The 20,639-nt window shown below is 46.9% G+C and overlaps 5 protein-coding genes across 5 annotated transcripts; all 5 read left to right on the top strand.

Annotated features, from left to right (window-relative positions):
- The first annotated feature begins 207 nt into the window (after positions 1 to 207).
- On the top strand, positions 208 to 3,101 carry LOC140942077 (uncharacterized). The gene is made up of 2 exons (XM_073391057.1): positions 208 to 508; positions 586 to 3,101. The coding sequence occupies exons 1-2, from the start codon at positions 208 to 210 to the stop codon at positions 3,099 to 3,101; spliced, it is 2,817 nt and encodes a 938-aa protein (XP_073247158.1).
- A 50-nt stretch (positions 3,102 to 3,151) lies between these two features.
- Positions 3,152 to 4,234, top strand: LOC140942076 (uncharacterized). Its single transcript, XM_073391056.1, has one exon. The coding sequence runs from the start codon at positions 3,152 to 3,154 to the stop codon at positions 4,232 to 4,234; it is 1,083 nt and encodes a 360-aa protein (XP_073247157.1).
- A 243-nt stretch (positions 4,235 to 4,477) lies between these two features.
- On the top strand, positions 4,478 to 4,870 carry LOC140942075 (uncharacterized). Its single transcript, XM_073391055.1, has one exon. It carries the CDS (start codon positions 4,478 to 4,480, stop codon positions 4,868 to 4,870), a length of 393 nt encoding a protein of 130 aa, XP_073247156.1.
- Positions 4,871 to 4,945: 75 nt separating this feature from the next.
- Positions 4,946 to 5,809, top strand: LOC140942074 (uncharacterized). The gene has a single exon (XM_073391054.1). The coding sequence runs from the start codon at positions 4,946 to 4,948 to the stop codon at positions 5,807 to 5,809; it is 864 nt and encodes a 287-aa protein (XP_073247155.1).
- An 11,660-nt stretch (positions 5,810 to 17,469) lies between these two features.
- LOC140942073 (uncharacterized) lies at positions 17,470 to 17,841 on the top strand. The gene has a single exon (XM_073391053.1). It carries the CDS (start codon positions 17,470 to 17,472, stop codon positions 17,839 to 17,841), a length of 372 nt encoding a protein of 123 aa, XP_073247154.1.
- Positions 17,842 to 20,639: the final 2,798 nt, after the last annotated feature.

Raw genomic sequence — 20,639 nt, 5'->3', positions numbered from 1 at the left:
AAGCTAAGAAATCTGTTGACTTGTTCTTGGAAAAATGGGACAGGCTCGAGGGACTTCATGGGAGGTACCTTGCAGGAATTAACGAGAGAAAACGCTTAGAACATGTACAAAAACGTTATTCTACTCTGAAACGTGAAGTGGACGATATTATCAATGAGTGTGAGGGTTTGTTTAGAAGAGGAGGACCCCCGGCATGACGAACTTGGAATGGACCGCGGACTACCAGTCTGGGATCCGAAACAAGATGACAATAAGTCAGTGCACAGCGTTGCTACTCATGTTACCAAACATTTTGAGGCATCATCAGTTTCCTCACAGAAGAAATCACTAAAGAGGGCACTGGTGTCTAAAATGAAACTAGACTTAGCAAGAGCTAGGGCAAAGGAAGATGCAGAAGCAGCAAGAGTGGCTCATAAATATAAGCAAAGAATGGAACTTAGGCGCCTTGAAGAGGAAGCAACATTGGCTGAGCTTGAATGGAAAATTGAAATGGATAACTTGACTGAAAGTAAACTCCCCCTGTTGTGCCTAGTGCCTTGAACACTTCTACGTTTATTGTTAACAAGCAATCACACTCCACCCCAGTTACGTCTGAGTATGTTTCTAGAGATGGGTTTAACAGTCAACCGAGTGCCGTGTATGTGATATCCAGTGGAACACCTCAATCAACGGAGCCAAAGTATCCAGCAGTTTCAAGGCCGTCAGACACTATGTTGAGCCACAATGAATCGTCTGTGAAGGGATTAAACACCACCACTCCCTCTGCGGGGATTAACTCGACCCAGTCCCCTGAACGTATTAACTTCGGGAGGTCGCAGACCGTCTCCAGCATGGACCAGGCTCCCCGTGATCATGTTGCCGCAATGTGGAAAGCACAATATCTTAGCGGAATAAAGCCGACACAGTTCAGTGGTAATCCAGCCGAGTTCCCCTTTTTTCGTGAACAAGTTCGTACGCACCTCGAAAGCGACCTGCTCACTGATGCCCAGCAAGAGGAGTATCTGCCTAAATTCGTGGCGGGAGAAGCGTTAGAGGTTGTGAAGCGTAATAGAGGTTGTACGTTTAACGAGATTATGAAAACGTTGGAGGAACGTTTTGGCCAAGCGGTGAGAGTGACGCAAGCATGTGTGGAAGAGCTCGCATCTGGCCCCAGGTTGGCGTACGGTGACAATACTGGTCATCTCAATTTCTCTGAGAACTTAAATGCAGCCACCAGGATCCCCAAGGGAGACGTTGAAAGCGAGGCGAGCGTAGTGACGAACCTCAGGCGCATCGTGAACCGTTTACCTAACGACTTAATCCTGAAGTGGCAAACCGTGAACTACGAGCTCGTGAAGTCCGGAAGATCCGTTCGATTAAAGGACGTCGCTGATTTTGTGCACAAACAAGTGTCTATCAGAAATGACCCGGTGTTCGGGTTGCAGACATTTAAGCGGGAAAACAAGAATACGAAACTTCCTCCAAAGCTTCCAGTAAAGAACACCACAATCAGTACTACCGGCATTGATCATAAAACTCCTGCTTCTGAGAACACTGAACACTGCGGAATTTGCAAATCAAGTAAGCGTCACAAACTTCAAGAATGCCCTATTATCAAACAGTGCAAACACGTGGCAGTGCGAAGACAGTATGCAGCATCCTATGGATTTTGTTTTAATTGTGGTCTTGAAAGGCCCGGACACGGTTCTGGCTCCTGTCCGGACCCACCAGCATGTTCAGTATGTTCCGGTCGACACATTCCTCTTCTGCACTCTGAAAGTAATTATGGTGGTCGTCGCTTCATCCCACGGAATAATAGAGAGTCTAGTGGTAAGTCTGACAAGCCATTGGCGACGCCTAAATCCCCAAACAGCGAAAGGGGAAATGTCACTCCAGCCGCGAGCGGAGACAAGTATGACGAGTCTGTGGGAAAGGTGCCAATATCGTCCGCTGCCGTTGCGACTGTGCAAGCGAAAGTGCTGTTGAACGTTATACCTGTTGTTATATCTGCTGAGAATGGTAACACTGTATCCACTTACGCCTTCTTAGACAGTGGCTGCACTGATACCCTCATTGAACAAGATTTAGTTGATCACCTTGGTATTCAAGGAACACCCTTGCAAATCGGAATTAACACGATTTCAAGTAGTGACAATGTGGTAGAGTCGAAACGTGTGTCCTTTACCTTGACTTCGGTGGATACTTCCGGGGAGAGTATTGACGTTTCGGAGGCCTATGTCCTGCCTAACCTCAACCAGTCGCGCTGTACTCTTCCGGAGCAGATTGACACTATTGAGTACCCGCACTTACGTGATGTGGAGTTCCCGGAGGTTGACATCAAGAGAGTCTCTATACTTGTTGGAAACAATATTCCCTATGCACATTTACAGAAGGAAGTTAGAGTCCCTGAAGATAAGAAGAAAGGGCTCTATGGCTGTCGTTATCCCTTGGGCTGGTGCGTTTGTGGTCCTTATGGCGCCAATTGTCGTCAAGGGGTTTCAGCAAACTTTGTCTCGATTGACCCTGAACCGCGTTCTCTCACTGAAAAATTTTGGAATCTGGAGGATTACGGGACACTGAAATCAAATGAGAAACCCCTCTCGGTGGAAGACAAAATAGCCTTGAAGATAATTGAGAACACCACCCGCTGCGTGGACGGTCGGTATGAAGTCGGTATGCTGTGGAAGGAGAAAGAACGCCAGTTTCCGAATAATGTAGCCATGGCCAAGCACCGTCTAGAGTGCCTGAGACGCCGTCTTACGAAACCTGGCAACGAAGAAATGGCCGTTAAGTACCGCGAAGTTATGGATAGTTATATCAGCAGTGGGTTCGCTCGCAAGTTGTCAGAAGAAGAGTTAAACAAAGAGTCTAAAACACGTTGGTATCTTCCGCATCACCCTGTAACCAGTCCTACCAAACCAGGCAAGGTGCGCATTGTGTTCGATGCAGCAGCTGAATGCGAGGGAACTTCGCTTAATAAGAACTTGCTGACTGGACCAGATGTAGCCAACAACTTGGTTGGTGTTCTCCTACGTTTCCGCCAGGGAAAAATAGCGTTCGCTGCCGACATCGAAAAGATGTTTCATCAGATACGTGTGCTGAGGAAGACCAGGATTCCTTGAGGTTCCTGTGGTGGACAAATGGATATGATAATCCCCCTGATACATACGTCATGCAAGTGCATATTTTCGGAGCGGCTTCCTCCCCCTATATTGCAAACTCAACTTTGCGCCGTGTGGCCGACGACAATGCCGAAGAGTACAGCTCTAGTGTTATTACAGCTGTGAAAAGAAATTTCTATGTTGACGATGCTCTTCCCTCTGAGAATGATGAACAGTGCGCAATTCGCCTAGCCCATGACATGGTAGAACTGCTCGCTCGAGGCGGATTTAACTTGACCAAGTTTACATCGAACTCCAAGAGACTACTAAGTGCTGTCCCAAATGATAAGCGATCTAAGCCAGATCTAAACCTTGACCTGGACGAGCTACCTATAGAGCGTGCACTCGGAGTACGTTGGTCTGTTGGAGATGATACGTTGGGGTTCGAAATAAGAAGCCTAGTTCGCCCTGAAACAAAGCGCGGTATACTCTCCACTGTTTGTTCATTGTTTGATCCTCTGGGTTTCGCAGCACCAGTGGCTTTGTCTGCACGACGCCTGATTCAAGACCTATGGAAGGCTAACATAGGATGGGATGAGCCCCTGAGCGAAGAATTTCTGTCTAAGTGGAGAGCATGGAACACTGAGTTACCCCTTGTGTCCGAGTTGTCCATCCCTCGGTCCTATTTCCTGTCGGACAGTGACCCGCGTCAATGCAAGTTACAGCTTCATGTGTTTTCAGATGTGTCAGAGATTGGTTATGGCGCATCATCATATCTGCGAAGCGAGTACCCCGATGGACGAGTTCATTGCGCCTTCATTATTGGTAAGGCCAGAAATGCACCTGTGAAATTTGTTAGTATTCCAAGACTGGAATTGCAAGCAGCTGTACTCGCATCCCGGATGTTTAAGATGTTGCGAGAGGAACTTGAACTGAACATTTCCAGGACGTATCTTTGGACTGATAGTGAAATAGTGCTGCACTATCTGAGAAACGAGAAACGAAGACTTCAGACCTTTGTAGCTAACAGAGTGGAAGAAATAAAGGAGCACACACTTGTAGAGGATTGGCATCATGTGCCAGGATCCTTAAACTCGGCAGACTATGTGTCGCGAGGAATGAGCCCGTCTTCGCTAACTGCTGACCATAGGTGACTTCGTGGACCTGACTTCTTGTGGGAGCCGGAAACTTGTTGGCCCACAGACAAGTGCCAATTCGTACCCGATGAAGGTCTGGAGTTAACGAAGGAAGCTCTCGTGCACTCCGTCCAACTTTCCCCTAATCCGTCCGTGACGAAGAAGGAAGATACAAGGCCTACGGCCGTCGAAAGCTGTGAAGAACCGCCCTTCCGAGTGTTATTAACTACCTGTTCAGATTGGTCCCGCCTCAGGCGCAGAATGGCCTGGCTCCTGCGTTTTGTACAATTTGTTAAGGACAAACAGAACGCCAAAACTGGACGTCTCAGTGTTGACGATTTTGACGCGGCAACTGCAGCAATTGTGAGGATTGTCCAAGGATTGGCGTATGCACAGGAGATTAAAGATTTGAAGTCCATCGGTGCGGTCAAGCCGTCAAGCAAGGTTGCGTCACTGAATCCCAAACTTGACGAAGGCAGAATCCTGAGAGTTAATGGCCGTGGTCAGATCAAGCCGACCTCCTGTACACTCGGCCAACAAATGATTTTTCCCAGAGACCATCCGGTCGCCAAGTTGGTTGTACGTCACGTTCACCACCTTATTGGTCACTTGGGACGGGAACATGTTATTGCAAAGTTGCGGGAAGATTTCTAGATCCCTCAAGTGCGTGTATTGGTTAGATCGGTCCTTAATCGATGCCTTACCTGCAAGAAACTTAACGCCAAACCTATGACCCAGCAGATGGCACCCTTACCCAAATGTCGACTTACAGCCTATCAGCCACCGTTTTCGTTCACTGGTATGGACCTCTTTGGCCCGATTTATGTGAAACATGGCCGAGGGACCGCGAAACGGTGGTGTTGCTTGTTTACCTGTTTGACCACCCGTAACGTGCATCTTGAAGTGGTTAACTCTATGGATACTGATGAGTTCATCATGTGTTTAAGGCGTTTTATAAATCGAAGGGGAGACGTGAAAGAGTTACGATGTGACAACGGTTCTAACTTCGTTGGGTCCGAACGAGAATTGAAGAAGAGTCTCCAGGAATGGAACCAAGGGCAGGTAGAGAGAGAGCTGATACAACGAGGCTGTAAATGGATATTTCAACCCCCGACTGCATCAAGTATGTCTGGCGTGTGGGAACGTATGGTTCGAAGTGCAAAGACAGTCTTAAAGTCCATTTTGGGGGCGCAAACTGTGACAGATGTGGTTCTACGAACACTCGTTACTGAGGTTGAGCGTATCCTTAACGGAAGAGCCCTCACAGCGAACTCGGACGATCCGAACGATCTCGAACCGCTAACACCGGCCCACCTATTGATGCAGAGGAAGATCATCTGTTTGCCTCCTGGAGTCTTTGAGAAGACTGACATTTACAGAAAGAAGTGGAGGCAGGTTCAATTTTTGGCTAATTTGTTTTGGGAAAGGTGGTTAAAGGAGTACATCCCAACCCTCCAACAACGAGGTAAATGGCGAAGAGTGCTGCCTAATATCAAACCCGACGCCTTGGTTCTTCTTGTTAACGACAACACCCCTAGAGGGCATTGGAATCTCGGCAGAGTGTTGGAGACGTACCGGGAGCAGATGGTCTAGTACGGACTGTGAAAATCAAGACCAAGGATGCTGTCTATGTTCGTCCTATACAGAAGTTGTGCTTGCTTGAGAACGATGTGAAAGAAGTAGATGCGGTGTAGATGCTGAGTTTAACTGTTGGGACGTTCTACGCGATCGCCCCAAGGCGGCCGGGATGTTCGGGACAAATCTAATTTAAAAATCGGACATGAAAATTATCCGAAAACTGTTAGGTTTTTTTGATAGGGACCTGAGCACTGGTCACGTGACTTCTTTTTCCATGTGACTAGTTTGTTGATCTGTGATAGTTGTTGCGTTGTTTGTATGGTAGAGAGAGCACAGAACTTGTAAGTATTTGGTTCGTTTTTCAGTTCTATTTTGCCCTCTACCTACATGTTTTGTATTTTTGTTTTAGTTTTCACCGTTTGAGTCGAAGAAATCTGTGCTTATCCCCAACAACCCTTAACCCTCTCTAACCCCTTGTAACCCCCTGTCACCCCCTGTAACCCTCTGTAACCCCTTGTAACCCTCTGTAACCCCTTGTAACCCGCTGTAACCTCTTGTAACCCCGTGTAACCCCCTGTACCCTTCTGTAACCCCTTGTAACCTTGTGCAACTTTAAGCCCCATATAACATCCTGTAACCTCTTGTAACGCTCTCTAACCCCTTGTATTCCTCTGTAACTTCTTGTAACCCCCTGTAAACTCCTCTTACCCCTTGTAACCCCGTGTAACCCATTCGAACTCCTTGTAACCCTCTGTAAACCCCTGTATCCCCTTGTAACCCCTTGTAACTCGCAGTAAACCCTTGCAACACATTGTAACCCCTGTAATGTAAATGTGTGTGGGTCCTGAGGTTTGGGTGTGGGTAAATGTCGTGGGTAAGAAAAACGTGTTGCAAAAAGAAACCCCCTGTAACCCCATGTAACCCCTTGGTACCCTCTGCAACCTTTTGTAACACCCTCTAACCTCTTGTAACCCCATATAACCTCCTGTGACCCCTTGTAACCCCCAGTAACCTCTTGTAACATCTTGTAACCCTCTTTAACCCCTTGTAACACCTTGTAAACCCCTGTAAGCAGTTGTAACTCTCTTTAATTCCATGTAAGACTCTATAACCCCTTGTAATCCCCTGTAACCCCTTACTACCCTCTGTAACAACTTGTAACCCGATGTAACCTCTTGTAACCCCGGGAAACCGATTAAAACCCGTTATAACACTCTGTAACCCTATGTACTCCATGTAAGGCTTTGTAATCCTCCGTAAACCCTTGTAACCCCTGTAACCTATTGTAACCCTCTGTAACCCTCTGTAAAACCTTGTATCCTCTTGTAACCCCCTGTTACTGTTTGTAACCCCTTTAAACCCATGTAACCCCTTTAAACCCATGTAACCCCTTGAAACCCCTTGTAAGCCCTTCTGACCTTTAGTAACCCCCTTTAACCTCTTGTAACCTCTGTAACCCCCTGCAACCCCATTAACCTCCTGTAACCTCCTGTAACCCCTTGTAACCCTTTGTAACCCGTTGTAACCCCCTGTAACCTCTCGTAACCCCGTTAAGCCCTTGCAACCCCCTGCAACCTCCTCTAACCACTTATAACCCTCTGTAACCACTTGTAACCGCCTGTAACCCCTTGTAACCCTATGTAACCTCTCCTAACCCCTTGTAACCCCCTAAAACCTTCGGTAACCCCTTGTAACCTCCTGTAATCTCTTTAAACCTCATGCAACCTCCCGTAACTCCTTGTAACCCACTGTAACCCCTTGTATTCCTCTGTAACCCTATATAACCCCTTGCAATCCCCTGTAACCTCCTGTAACCACTTGTAACATCTTGTAACCCCTTTTAACCCCCTGTAACCCTCTGTAACCCGTTGTAACCCTACGTAACGAATTGTTACCCTCTGTAACCGCTTGTATCCCCCTGTAACCCCCTGTAACCCTCTGTAACCTCTTGTAACCCCCAGTAACCCCTTGTAAACGTCTTGTAAATCCATGTAACCCCCTTTAATCCTTTGTACCCCTTTTCAGCTCTTTTAACCCCCTTTAACCCCTTGAAACCCCTTGTAACTCTCTGTAACCCCCCTTAGCCCTCTGTAACCCTTTGTAACCCCCTGTCACCCCTTGTAACCCTCTGTAACCCCTTGTAACCCTCTGTAACCCCTTGTAACCTGCTGTAACCTCCTGTAACCCCTTGTAACCCCATGTAACCTCCTTTAACCCTTTGTAACCCCTTGTAAGCTCTTGTAACTCCCTTTAATCCCTTGAAACCCCTTGTAACTCTCTTTAACCAACCTTAACCCTACGTAACCCCTTGTATCTCCCTGTCACCCATTGTAACCCTCTGTAACCTCCTGTAACCCCTTGTAACCCCCCGTAATCTTCTGTAACCCCTTGTAACCTTTTGCAACCTCTTTGAACCCCACATAATCTCCTGTAAACCCTTGTAACACTCTGTAACCCCTTGTATTCCTCTGTAACTTCTCTTAACCCCCTGTAAACTCCTCTTACCCCTTGTAACCCCGTGTAACCCATTCGAACTCCTTGTAACCCTCTGTAAACCCCTGTATCCCCTTGTAACCCCTTGTAACTCGCAGTAAACCCTTGCAACACATTGTAACCCCTGTAATGTAAATGTGTGTGGGTCCTGAGGTTTGGGTGTGGGTAAATGTCGTGGGTAAGAAAAACGTGTTGCAAAAAAAAAACCCCTGTAACCCCATGTAACCCCTTGGTACCCTCTTCAACCTTTTGTAACACCCTCTAACCTCTTGTAACCCCATATAACCTCCTGTGACCCCTTGTAACCCCCAGTAACCTCTTGTAACATCTTGTAACCCTCTGTAACCCCTTGTAACACCTTGTAAACCCCTGCAAGCAGTTGTAACTCTCTTTAATTCCATGTAAGACTCTATAACCCCTTGTAATCCCCTGTAACCCCTTACTACCCTCTGTAACAACTTGTAACCCGATGTAACCTCTTGTAACCCCGGGAAACCGATTAAAACCCGTTATAACACTCTGTAACCCTATGTACTCCTTGTAAGGCTCTGTAACCCTCTGTAAACCCTTGTAACCCCTGCAACCTATTGTAACCCTCTGTAACCCTCTGTAAAACCTTGTATCCTCTTGTAACCCCCTGTTACTGTTTGTAACCCCTTTAAACCCATGTAACCCCTTGAAACAACTTGTAAGCCCTTCTGACCTTTAGTAACCCCCTTTAACCTCTTGTAACCTCTGTAACCCCCTGCAACCCCATTAACCTCCTGTAACCTCTTGTAACCCCTTGTAACTCTTTGTAACCCGTTGTAACCCCCTGTAACCTCTCGTAACCCCCTAAAGCCCTTGCAACCCCCTGCAACCTCCTCTAACCACTTATAACCCTCTGTAACCCCTTGTAACCCTATGTAACCTCTCCTAACCCCTTGTAACCCCCTAAAACCTTCTGTAACCCCTTGTAACCTCCTGTAATCTCTTTAACCTCATGCAACCTCCCGTAACTGCTTGTAACCCACTGTAACCCCTTGTATTCCTCTGTAACCCTATATAACCCCTTGTAATCCCCTGTAACCTCCTGTAACCACTTGTAACATCCTGTAACCCCTTTTAACCCCCTGTAACCCTCTGTAACCCGTTGTAACCCTACGTAACGAATTGTTACCCTCTGTAACCGCTTGTATCCCCCTGTAACCCCCTGTAACCCTCTGTAACCTCTTGTAGCCGCCAGTAACCTCTTGTAAACGTCTTGTAAATCCATGTAACCCCCTTTAATCCTTTGTAACCCCTTTTCAGCTCTTTTAACCCCCTTTAACCCCTTGAAACCCCTTGTAACTCTCTGTAACCCCCCTTAACCCTCTGTAACCCTTTGTAACCCCCTGTCACCCCTTGTAACCCTCTGTAACCCCTTGTAACCCTCTGTAACCCCTTGTAACCTGCTGTAACCTCCTGTAACCCCTTGTAACCCCATGTAACCTCCTTTAACCCTTTGTAACCCCTTGTAAGCTCTTGTAACTCCCTTTAATCCCTTGAAACCCCTTGTAACCCTCTGTAACCTCCTGTAACCCCTTGTAACCCCCCGTAATCTTCTGTAACCCCTTGTAACCTTTTGCAACCTCTTTGAACCCCATATAATCTCCTGTAAACCCTTGTAACACTCTGTAACCCCTTGTATTCCTCTGTAACTTCTTGTAACCCCCTGTAACATCCTGTAACCCCTTGTAACCCCGTGTAACCCATTCGAACCCCTTGTAACCCTCCTTAAACACTTGCATCCCCCTGTAACCCTTGTAACTCTCTGTAAACCCTTGCAACGCATTGTATTCCCTGTAACCTAATCTAACCGTCTGTAACCCCCCGTATCCCCTTGTAACCCCTTGTAACCCTCAGTAACCCCTTGTAACCCGCTGAAACCTGTTGTAACCGTCTGTAACCCTATGTATTCCCTTGTCATCTTTGGTAACCTCCTGTAAGCCCTCGTAACCTCTAATAACTCTCAGTAACCCTCTCTAACCCCTATTAACCCTCTGTAACCCCTTGCAACCCTCTGTAAGCCCTTGTAACCTCCTGTTATCTCCTGTAACCCCTTTTAACCCCCTGTAACCCTCTGTAACCCCTTGTAACCCCCCGTAACCCCTTGTAATCCTATGTGACCGCTTTTAACCCCCCGTTACCCCTTGTAACCCCCTGCAAAATCTTGTAACCCCTTGTAACCTCCTGTAACCCCTTTTAACCTCTGGTGACCCTTTGTAACCCTCTGTAACCACTATTAGCCCCCTGAAACCCCTTTTAACCTTCTGTAACCTCTTGTAATCCCCTTGTAAAACCGTGTAAGCCCTTTTGACCCTTTGTAACCCCCTGCTACCTGTTGTAACCCCATGAAACGTTCAGTAACCCCTTTTAATCCCCTGTTACCTTCTGTAACCCCTTGTAACCCCCTGTAACCTCTTGTAACACCACATAAGCTCCTGTAACTCATTGTAATCCCGTGTAACTTTCTATAGAGTGTAGCTAAATGTCGTGGGTCCTGGGTGGGCGCCGTGGGTTTGGGTGTGGGTAAATGTCGTGGGTAAGAAAAACGGCTTGCAAAAAACCCCCTGTAACCACCTGTAACCCCTTGTAATCCCCTGTCACCTCCCTGTAACTCCTTGTAACCCCCGTAACCTCTTGTAACCCCTTAAACCCCTTGTAACCCCCTGTAACCCCTAGTAACCACTTGTAACTCCTTTTGGCCCTCTGTAACCCCTGGTAACCCTTCGTAACCTCGTGCAACACCCGTAACCCTTGTTACACCCTGCAACCTCCTGTAACCAATTGTAACCCTCCGTAACCCCTTGTAACCCCCTGTAACCTCTTGTAACCCCAAGTATCCTACTGTAACCCCTTGTAACCCCCTCTAACGCCTTGTACCCCTCTGTAACCCCTTGTAACCCCCGTAACCTCTTGTAGCCCCTAGTATCCCCATGTAACCCCTTGTAACCCTCTGTACCCCCCTGTAACCACTGTAACTAATTCTAACCCGCTGTAATTCCTCGAAAGCCCTTGTAAACCCCTGTAACCCCCTGTAACCTCTTGTAACCCCCTGTAACTCCCTGTAACCCCTTGTGACCCTCTGTAACCCCTTGAAACCCTATGTAACGTCTTATAACCTCCTGTAACCCCTTGTAACCCCCTTTAACCCCTTGTAACCCCCAGTAACCTCCCTTAACCTCATGAAACCTCCTGTAACCCCTTTTAATCCGCTGTAACCTTCTGTAGCCCCTTGTAAACCCCTTTAACCTCTTTTAACCCCATGTAACCTCCTGTAACCCCTTGTAAACTCGTGTAACCTTCTGTAACCCTCTGTAACCCCTTGTAACCCCCCGTAACACCTTTTATTCTCTGTGACCGCTTTTAAACCCATGTAACCCGTTGTAACCCCCTGAAATCTCTTGTAACCACTTGTAGCCCACTGTAACCCTCGGTAACCCCCTATAACCCTCTATAATCCCTTGTAAGCGTCTGTAACCGATTGTATTTTCTCCCCTAAAACTCCTTGAAACCCCTTGCAACCGTCTGTAACCCCATGTAACCCATTGTAATCCTCTCTAACCTCCTGTAACCCCTTGCAACCTCTTGTAACCCTTTGCAACCCTCCTTAACCCCTTGTAACATCCTGTAACCTCCTGTAACCACTTAGAAACCCTGGTAAGCCCTTGTAACCCCTTGTAACCCCTGTAACCTATTGTCACCCCATGTAACCTCCTCTAACCCCTTGTAACCTTCTTTAATCTTCTGTAACCCGTTGTAACCCACCTTAACCCCTTCTATCAGCTTGTAAACCTCTGTAACCTCTTGTAACTCTCTGTAACCTCTTGTAACCAAATGTAACCTATTGTAACCCCTTGTAACACCCTGTAACCCCATGTGACCTTTCTCTAACCCCTAAAACCCCTACTAACCCTCTGTTACCCCTTTTAACCTCTGTAACCTCTTGTAACCCCCAGTAACCCTCTGTAACCCCTGGTAACCCGCCGTAACCCCTTGTAACCCTCTATAACCACTAGTAACCCTTTTCAACCCTTTGTAACCTCTTGTAACCTCTTTTAACCCCCTTTAACCTCTTGTAACCCCTTGTAAACCTCTGTAACCCCTTTTAACCTCTGTAACCTCTTGTACCCCCTTGTAACTCCTATTAATCCCTGTAACTCAGTGTAACCCCTTCTAACACTCGGTAACCTCTTGTAACCCCCTTTAACCCCTTGCAACGCACTGTAACCCCTTGTAACCCTATGTAACCTCTTATAACCGCCTTTTACCCCTTGTAACCCCGTTTAACCCGTTGTAACCCTCTTTAACCACTTGTAACCCCCCGTAACCCCTTTTAATCTCCTGTGACCTTCTGTAGCCCCTTTTAACCCCATGTGACCTCTTGTAACCCCTTGTAAAACCGTGTAACCTTCTTTAACCCTTGGTAACCCCCTAGAACCCCTCTTGTAACCCCCTGCAACCTTTTGTAACCCCTTGTAACCCTCTGTAATTCCTTGCAACGCCACGTAACCCCTTGTTACTCTCTGTGACCGCTTGTAACCCCCTGTAACCCCATTTAACCCCCTGCAACCTTTGGTAACCCCTTGTAACCCCCAGTAACCCTCTGTAACCCTTTGTAACTCTTTGTTACCCCTTGTAACCTTTAAAACCCCCTGTATTCCCTTCATCTTGCGTAGCCTCTTGCAACTCTCTGTAAGCGCTTGTAACTTCTTGTAACCCCCTATAATCCTCTGTTACCCCTTGTAACCGTCTGTAACCCTTTGTAAGCCTTGTAACCCATTCTAACCCTCTGTAACCCCCTGTAAGCCCTTTTAGCCCCGTGTAACCTCCTTTAATACCCTGCAACCTCTTGTAACCCCCTGTAACCCATTCAAACCCCATGCAGCCCTCTGTAACCCCTTGTAACCCCCTGCAACCAATTCAAACCCATTTGTAACCCTCTGTAACCCTCCGTAACCCCCTTTAACCCCTTGTAACCCTCTGTAAACTCTTGTAACCTGTTGTAACCCCTGTCACCTGTTCTATCTCTCTGTAACCCACCGTAACCCCTTGTAACCCCCCGTAATCATCTGTAACCCCTTTTTATCTTTTGCAACCTCTTTAAACCCCATATAACCTTCTGTAACCCCTTGTAACGCTCTGTAACCCCTTGTATTCCTCTGTAACTTCTTGTAACCCCCTGTAATCTCCTGTAACCCCTTGTAACCCCGTGTAACCCATTCGATCCCTTTGCAACCCTCTGTAAACCCCTGTAACCTCCTGTAACCCCTTGTGACTCTCTCTAAACCCTTGCAACCCGTTGTAACCCCTGTAACCTATTCTAACCCTCTGTAAACCCGAGTATCCCCTTGTAACCCCTTGTAACCCCTTGTAACCCTCTGTAACCCCTTGTGACTTCCTGAAACCTGTTGTAAGCGTCTGTAACCCTATGTAACCACTTGTAAACCCTGCAACCTCCTGTAACCCCTCGTAACCTCTTGTAACTCTCTGTAAAACTCTCTAACCCCTTGTAACCCTCTGGTAAACCCCTGTAAGCCTTCGTAACCCTCTGTAACCTCTTGTAGCCCCTTGTAACCCCCTGTCAGCCCTTGTGACCCCTTGTAACACCCTGTAACCTCTTCTAACCCCTGTAACCCACTTTAACCCTTGTAACCCGCTCTAACCCCTTGTAACCTCTTGTTATCCCTTGTAACCCCTGTGTTACCCCTTGCAACCTCATGTAACCAGTTTTAACCCTTTGAAACCCCTTGGAACCCTCTGTAACCTCTTGTTACCCCGTGTAACCTCTTGTAACCCCATGTAACCTCCTGTAACCCCTTGGAACTTCCTCTAAGCTTCGCTAACAATCTGTAACCCACTTTAACCCCTTGTAACACCTTGAAAATCCCTGTAACCCCTTGTAAACCTCTGTAAACACTTGTAACCCCCCTGTAACCCTTCGGTACCCTCCGTAACCCCTTGTTACCCCCTGTAACCTCTTATAACCCTCTGTAACCCACTTTAACCTCTTGTAACCCCTTGGAACCCCTTGTTACCCTCTTTAACCTCTTGTAACCCCTTTGAAACCTTTTGTAACCTCTTTTAATCCCCTGTAACCTTCTGTAACCCCTTGTAACTCCCTGTAACGTATTGTAACCTTCTGTAACTCCTTGTAACCCCTGGTACCCCTTGTAACCCACTGTAACCCATTGTAACTCCTTGGACACCCCTGTAACCCCATGTAACCCTCTGTACCCCCTTGTAACCCCCTGTAACCCCTTGGTTCCCTCTAAAACCTCTTGTAACCCCCTGTAACCTCTTTAAACCCCCTGTAACCGCCTGGTTCCCTCTGAAACCCCTTTTTACCTCCTGTAACCTCTTGTAACTTCATGTAACCTCATGTAACCCCTTGGAACCCCCTCTAACCTTCTGTAACCCACTTTAATCCCTTGTAACACCTTGTAAACCCCTGTAACCCTCTGTAACCTCTTGTAATCCCCTTTATCCCCTGGTAACTCCTGTAACCTCTTGTAACCCCCCAAAACTCTTTTTAACCTCCAATGATCCCCTGTAAGTCTTTTTAACTCCAAATGAGCCCCTGTAACCCCTTGTAACCCTTTTTAACTTTGCTAACCCCTTCTAGCCCTCTGTAACACTCTGTAACCCCTTGAAACCCTCTGTAACGGCTTATAACTCTCTGTAACCTGTTGTGACCCCTGTAACCCCATGTAACCCCTTGTAACCGCCCGTAATCTCTTTAAACCTCATGCAACCTCCCGTAACTCCTTATAGCCCCCTGGAACCTTCTGTAGTCCCTTGTAACCCACTGTAACCCCTTGTTACCCTCGGTAACCTCTTGTAACCCCATGAAACCCCTTGTAACCCCTTGTAACCTCCTATAACCCAAAGTAATCCCCTGTAACTTATTGTACCCTTTTTAACCCTCTGTAAGTACTTGTAACTTCCTGTACCCCTTGAAACTCCCTGTAACCCATTGTAACCCTCTGTAACCACTTGTAACCCCTGGTATCCCTTGTAACCCACTGTAACCCCTTGTAACACTTTGGACACCCCTGTAACCCCTTTTAACCCCCTGTAACCCTTTGGTACCCTGTGTAACCCCTTTTAACCCCCTGTGACCTCTTGTAACCTCCCAAACCCCTTGAAACCTCTTGTAACCCTCTGTTACCCCCTGCAACCTCCTGTAACCCCTTGTATCCCTTTGTAACCCCTTGTAACCCCCTGAAACCTTTCGTAACCCCCTGAAACCACTTGTAATCCTCTGTAACCCCTATTAATCAGCTGTAACCTCTCGTAAGCCCTTGCAGCACTCTGTAACCCCTTGTAACCCTATGTAACCCATTGTAACCCTCTGTAACCCCTTGTAACCCTTGGAACCCCTTGTAACCCTCTGTATCCTCATGTAACCCCTTTGTAATCCCCTGTAAACCCCTGTATCTTCCCTGTATCAAACTCTCTGTAAGTTCTTCTAACCTCCTGTAACCCCTTGTAACCCCTTGTAACCCCCTTTAACGCCTTGTAACCCTCTGCACCCAATTGTAACCCCCTGTAACCTCTTGTAACCCCCGGTAACTTCCTGTAAGGCCTTGTAACCCCCAGAAAGTACTTGTAACCCCTTGTAACCCCCTGTAACCCATTGTAACCCTCTGTAAGCCCTGGAACCCCTTGCAACCCTCTGAAACCTTATTTAACACTTTGTAATCCCCTATAACCTCCTGTAACTTTTTGTAACCTCTTAAAACCCTTTTAACCCTCTGTAACCCCTTGTAACACCCTCTAACCTCCTGTAACCCCTTATAAACCCCTTTAAGCCCTTGCAACCCCTTCTAATACTCTGCAACCCGCAGTAAACCCCTGTCAACCCTTGTAAGCCGCTGTAACCCCTTGTTACCCTCTGTAAGCCCTTGTTACCCTCTGTAACCCAATGTAACCACTTGTAACCCCCTGTAACATCCTGTAACCCCTTGTAACACCCAGTAACCTCTTGTAACCCCTTGTAACCCTCTAAAACCCAATGTAACCCTCTGTATCCCCTTGAAACCCCCTGTAACCCATTGTAACCCTCGGTAACCCCTTGTAACCCCTGGAACCCTTTTTAACCCACTGGAACCTCTTGGAACCCTTTGCAGCCCTCTGTAACCCCTTGGTATAATCTGCAACCCCTTGTAAAACCCTGTAACCTCTTGTAACCCCAGGTAACCTCCTGTGACCCCTTGTAACCCTCTGTAACCCCTTGTAACACCTTGTAAACCCCTCTAATCCCTTGTAAGCCTCTGTAACCCCTTGTAAACCCTTGGTACAGTCTGCAACCCCTTGTAAAACACTGTAACCTCTTGTAACTCCATGTAACCTCCTGTGACCTCTTAAAATACTCTGTAACTCGTTGTAAGACCATGTAGCCCCCTGTAACCCTTTGTAACCCTCTTAAAAACTTTTGCAACCCCTTGTAACCCCTGTAACCTATTTTAGCCCTCTGTAACCCCCTGTAACACCTTGTAACCCCATGTAACGTCCTGTAACCCTTTGTAACCTCCTGTAACCTTCTGTAAACCCTTGTATCGTCCTGTAACCTCTTTAAGCCCCATATAACCTCCTGTAACCCATTGTAAATGGGTTGTTTAAATTCTTGCGAGAGTTCTGCAAGGAGACACACTCGCACCTTTCCTATTTATCATAGCCTTGGATTATGCCCTTAGAGAAGCTACTAGAGAAACACACACTGGGTTCACTCTTACACCACGGCAGAGCTCCCGTCATGTAGCAACATACATCACCGACACTGATTTCGCGGATGATCTTGCCCTAATTTCTGACTATCTTGAAGAGGCACAACTTCTCTTATTAAGACTGGAGGTTGCTGCGAAAACAGTGGGTCTGCATGTTAACTACAAGAAAACGGAATACATGCTGTACAATCAACCTGTAGGTGATCTTGTCACACTGGCAGGGAACAAATTGAAGCAAGTAGATAACTTCAAATACCTTGGTTCGTGGATACAATCCGGTGAAAAGGACATGAATATAAGAATTGGACACGCTTGGAGTGCACTCAACAAAATGATGAAAGTGTGGAAATCAAACCTAAAAATCATCTCAAAATAGGTTTCTTTCGGGCCACAGTTGAAAGTGTACTGCTTTATGGTGCTGAATGCTGGACGATGACTGGAAAGATGATGAATAGACTAGATGGTACGTACACAAGAATGCTCAGAGCAGTTCTTGGAGTTTCCTGGAAGGAGCATAAAACCAACAAAGAACTGTACGGCAATCTTCCTAAGATTACAGATACACTGATGATCAGGAGGCTGCGGTTTATAGGACACTGTTGGAGAAAAAAGGATGAGGTGATAAGTGATTTACTACTCTGGGAACCAAAGCACGGCGCAAGAAAGAGAGGAAGACCAGCATTAACATACGTAGACCAGCTGCAAAATGATACTGGTTTGAGCATAGCTGAACTGAAGAACATCATGGAAAACCGGAAGGAATGGATGAAGCTAGTTAATGGAGTTCGAGTTCGCTCGAAATAAGCAAGCAAGCAAGCAAGCAAGCAACCCATTGTAACCCCCTCTAACCTTCTGTGGTCCCTTGTAATCCCTGGAACCCCTTTTAACCCACCTAACCTCCTGTAATCCCTTGTAACCCTCTCTAACCTTCCGTAAGCCCTTGAAACCCCCCGTAACCTCCTTTAACCCCTTGTAACCCTCTGAACCCAATTTTAAAGCGATGTAACTTCTTGTAACCCCCGGTAACTTCCTGTAAGGCCTTGTAACCCCCTGAAAGTACTTGTAACCCCTTGTAACCCCCTGTAACCCATTGTAACCCTCTGTAACCCCTGGAACCCCTTGCAACCCTCCGAAACCTTATTTAACACTTTGTAATCCCCTATAACCTCCTGTAACTTTTTGTAACCTCTTAAAACCCTTTTAACCCTCTGTAACCCCTTGTAACACCCTCTAACCTCCTGTAACCCCTTATAAACCCCTATAAGCCCTTGCAACCCCTTCTAATACTCTGTAACCTCTTGCAACCCGCAGTAAACCCCTGTCAACCCTTGTAAGCCGCTGTAACCCCTTGTTACCTTCTGTAAGCCCTTGTTACCCTCTGTAACCCAATGTAACCACTTGTAACGCCCTGTAACCTCCTGTAACCCCTTGTAACACCCAGTAATCTCTTGTAACCCCTCGTAACCCTCTAAAACCCAATGTAACCCTCTGTAACCCCGTGTAACCCCCTGTAACGTCTTGTAACCCGATGTAACATCTTGTAACCCCTTGTAACCCTCTGTAATCTTCGGTAACCCCTTGTAATTCTCTGTAAACCCTTGTAACCCATTGTAACCCCTGTAACCTATTGTAACCCTCTGTAACCTCTATTAACCCCCTGTAACCCCTTGTTAACCTCTGCAACCTCTTGTAACCCTATAAACCCTTCTGTAACCCTTTTTAATCCATCGTAACCTTCTGTAACCCGTTGCAACCCCTAGTAACCTCTTGTAACCCTCTGTAACCCCTTGTAACCCCCTCTAAGTACTTGTAACCCCTTTTAACATAATGTAACCCATTGTAACCCTCTGTAACGTCTTTTAACCCCTAGAACCACTTGTAACCTTCTGTAACCCCATGTAACCCCTTGTAAACACTTGTAACCTCTTGTAACCCTTTGCAACGCTCTGTAACCCCTTGTAACACTCTGTAACGTCCTGATAACCCCTTATACCACCTGTAAGCCCTTGTAACACACCTAACCCTCTCTAACCTCTTGTAACCCCCAGTAACCTCTTGTAACCCCTTGTAAAACCCTGTAACCACTTGTAAAAATCTTTAACCCCTTGTAACCCCTCGCACCACCTTGTAACTCTCTGTAACCTCTTGTAATCCCATGCAACCTCCTGTAACCCCTTGTAACCTCCTGTAACTTCCTGTAACCTCTTGAAACCCTGTGTAACTCTTGTAACCTATTGTAACCCTCTGTAACCTCTATTAACCCCCTGTAACCCCTTGTAACCGTCCGTAACCCCTTGCTACCCCCTGTAACTTTTTGAATCCCCATGTAACCTCTCGTAACCCCTCGTAACCCCCTGTAACCTCAATTATCCCCTTGTAAAACACTGTCAGCCCTTGTGACACCTTGTAACCCCGTGTAACCTCTTGTAACCCCTGTAACACCCTGTTACCCGTTGCAACCCGCTCTAACCACTTGTAAACCCCTCTAAGGCTTTGTAACCCTCTGTAACCCCATGTAACCCTCTGCAACCCCTTGTTACCCTATGTAACCCGTTGTAACCCTTTGTAACCCCTTGTAACCCCCTATATGCTCTTGTAACCCCAAGTAACCTACTGTAACCCCTTGTAACCCCCCCTAACGCCTTGTACCCCTCTGTACCCCTTGGTAACCCTCTGTAACCTCTTGTCACCAAATGTAACCTATTCTAACCTTCTGTTACCCCTTTTAATCTCTGTAACCTCTTGTAACCCCCATTAACCCTCTGTAACCCCTGCTAATCCTTTGTAACCCCTTGTAACCCCTTGTCACCCCTTTTAACCTCCTGTAACGCCTTGTAACCCCATGTAACCTCCTTTAACCCCTTGTAACCCTCTGTAACCCGTGGTAACCCACCATAACCCCTTGTAACCCTCTATAACCCCCGGTAACCCTTTGTAACCCCTTGTAACCCCTTTTAACCCCCTGTAACCTCTTAAAACCCCTTGTAACCCTCTGTAACCTCTTTTAACCCCTGTAACCGCTTGTAACCCCTTGTAACTCCCATTAAACCTCTGTAACCCCTTGTAACCCTCTGTAACCCCTTGTAAGCCCTGTAACTCTTTCTAACCCTCTTCAACTCCCTGTAAGCCCTTTTAGCCCCGTGTAACCCCTTTTAATACCCTGTAACCTCTTGTAACCCCCTGTAACCCATTCAAACCCCATGCAACCCTCTGTAACCCCTTGTAACCCCCTGCAACCCATCCAAACCCCTTTGTATCCGTCTGTAAACCCCCTGTAAACTCTTGTAACCTATTGTAACCCTTGTCACCTGTTCTATCTCTCTGTAACCCACTGTAACCCCTTGTAACCCCTTGTAACTTCCTGTAACCCCTTGCAACCACCTGTAACTACTTGTAATCCTCTCTAACCCCTTGAAACCCCCAATAACCCTTTGTAACCCTCTGTAACCCTTTTTAACCCTCTGTAACCCTATGTAACCTCTTGTAACCCCAAGTAACCTCTTGTAACCCTCTCAAAAACCTTGTATCCCCCTGTAACCCCCTGTAACCCTCTCTAACTTCTTGTAAACCCATTTAACCTCCTTTAACCCTTTGTAACCCCT

Source organism: Porites lutea, chromosome 6 (genome assembly GCF_958299795.1).
Source record: "Porites lutea chromosome 6, jaPorLute2.1, whole genome shotgun sequence".
NCBI classification, from domain to species: Eukaryota; Metazoa; Cnidaria; class Anthozoa; order Scleractinia; family Poritidae; genus Porites; species Porites lutea.
This window is presented reverse-complemented; position numbering and strand designations above follow the sequence as displayed.

Bases quoted from the DNA above. Each gene is read 5' to 3' on its own strand.
- LOC140942077 (XM_073391057.1), top strand. From the start codon at position 208: ATGGACCGCGGACTACCAGTCTGGGATCCGAAACAAGATGACAATAAG. The intron at 509-585 runs GTAAACTCCCCC...ACTCCACCCCAG, and splicing joins AATGGATAACTTGACTGAAA to TTACGTCTGAGTATGTTTCT.
- LOC140942076 (XM_073391056.1), top strand. From the start codon at position 3,152: ATGCAAGTGCATATTTTCGGAGCGGCTTCCTCCCCCTATATTGCAAAC.
- LOC140942075 (XM_073391055.1), top strand. From the start codon at position 4,478: ATGGCCTGGCTCCTGCGTTTTGTACAATTTGTTAAGGACAAACAGAAC.
- LOC140942074 (XM_073391054.1), top strand. From the start codon at position 4,946: ATGACCCAGCAGATGGCACCCTTACCCAAATGTCGACTTACAGCCTAT.
- LOC140942073 (XM_073391053.1), top strand. From the start codon at position 17,470: ATGACTGGAAAGATGATGAATAGACTAGATGGTACGTACACAAGAATG.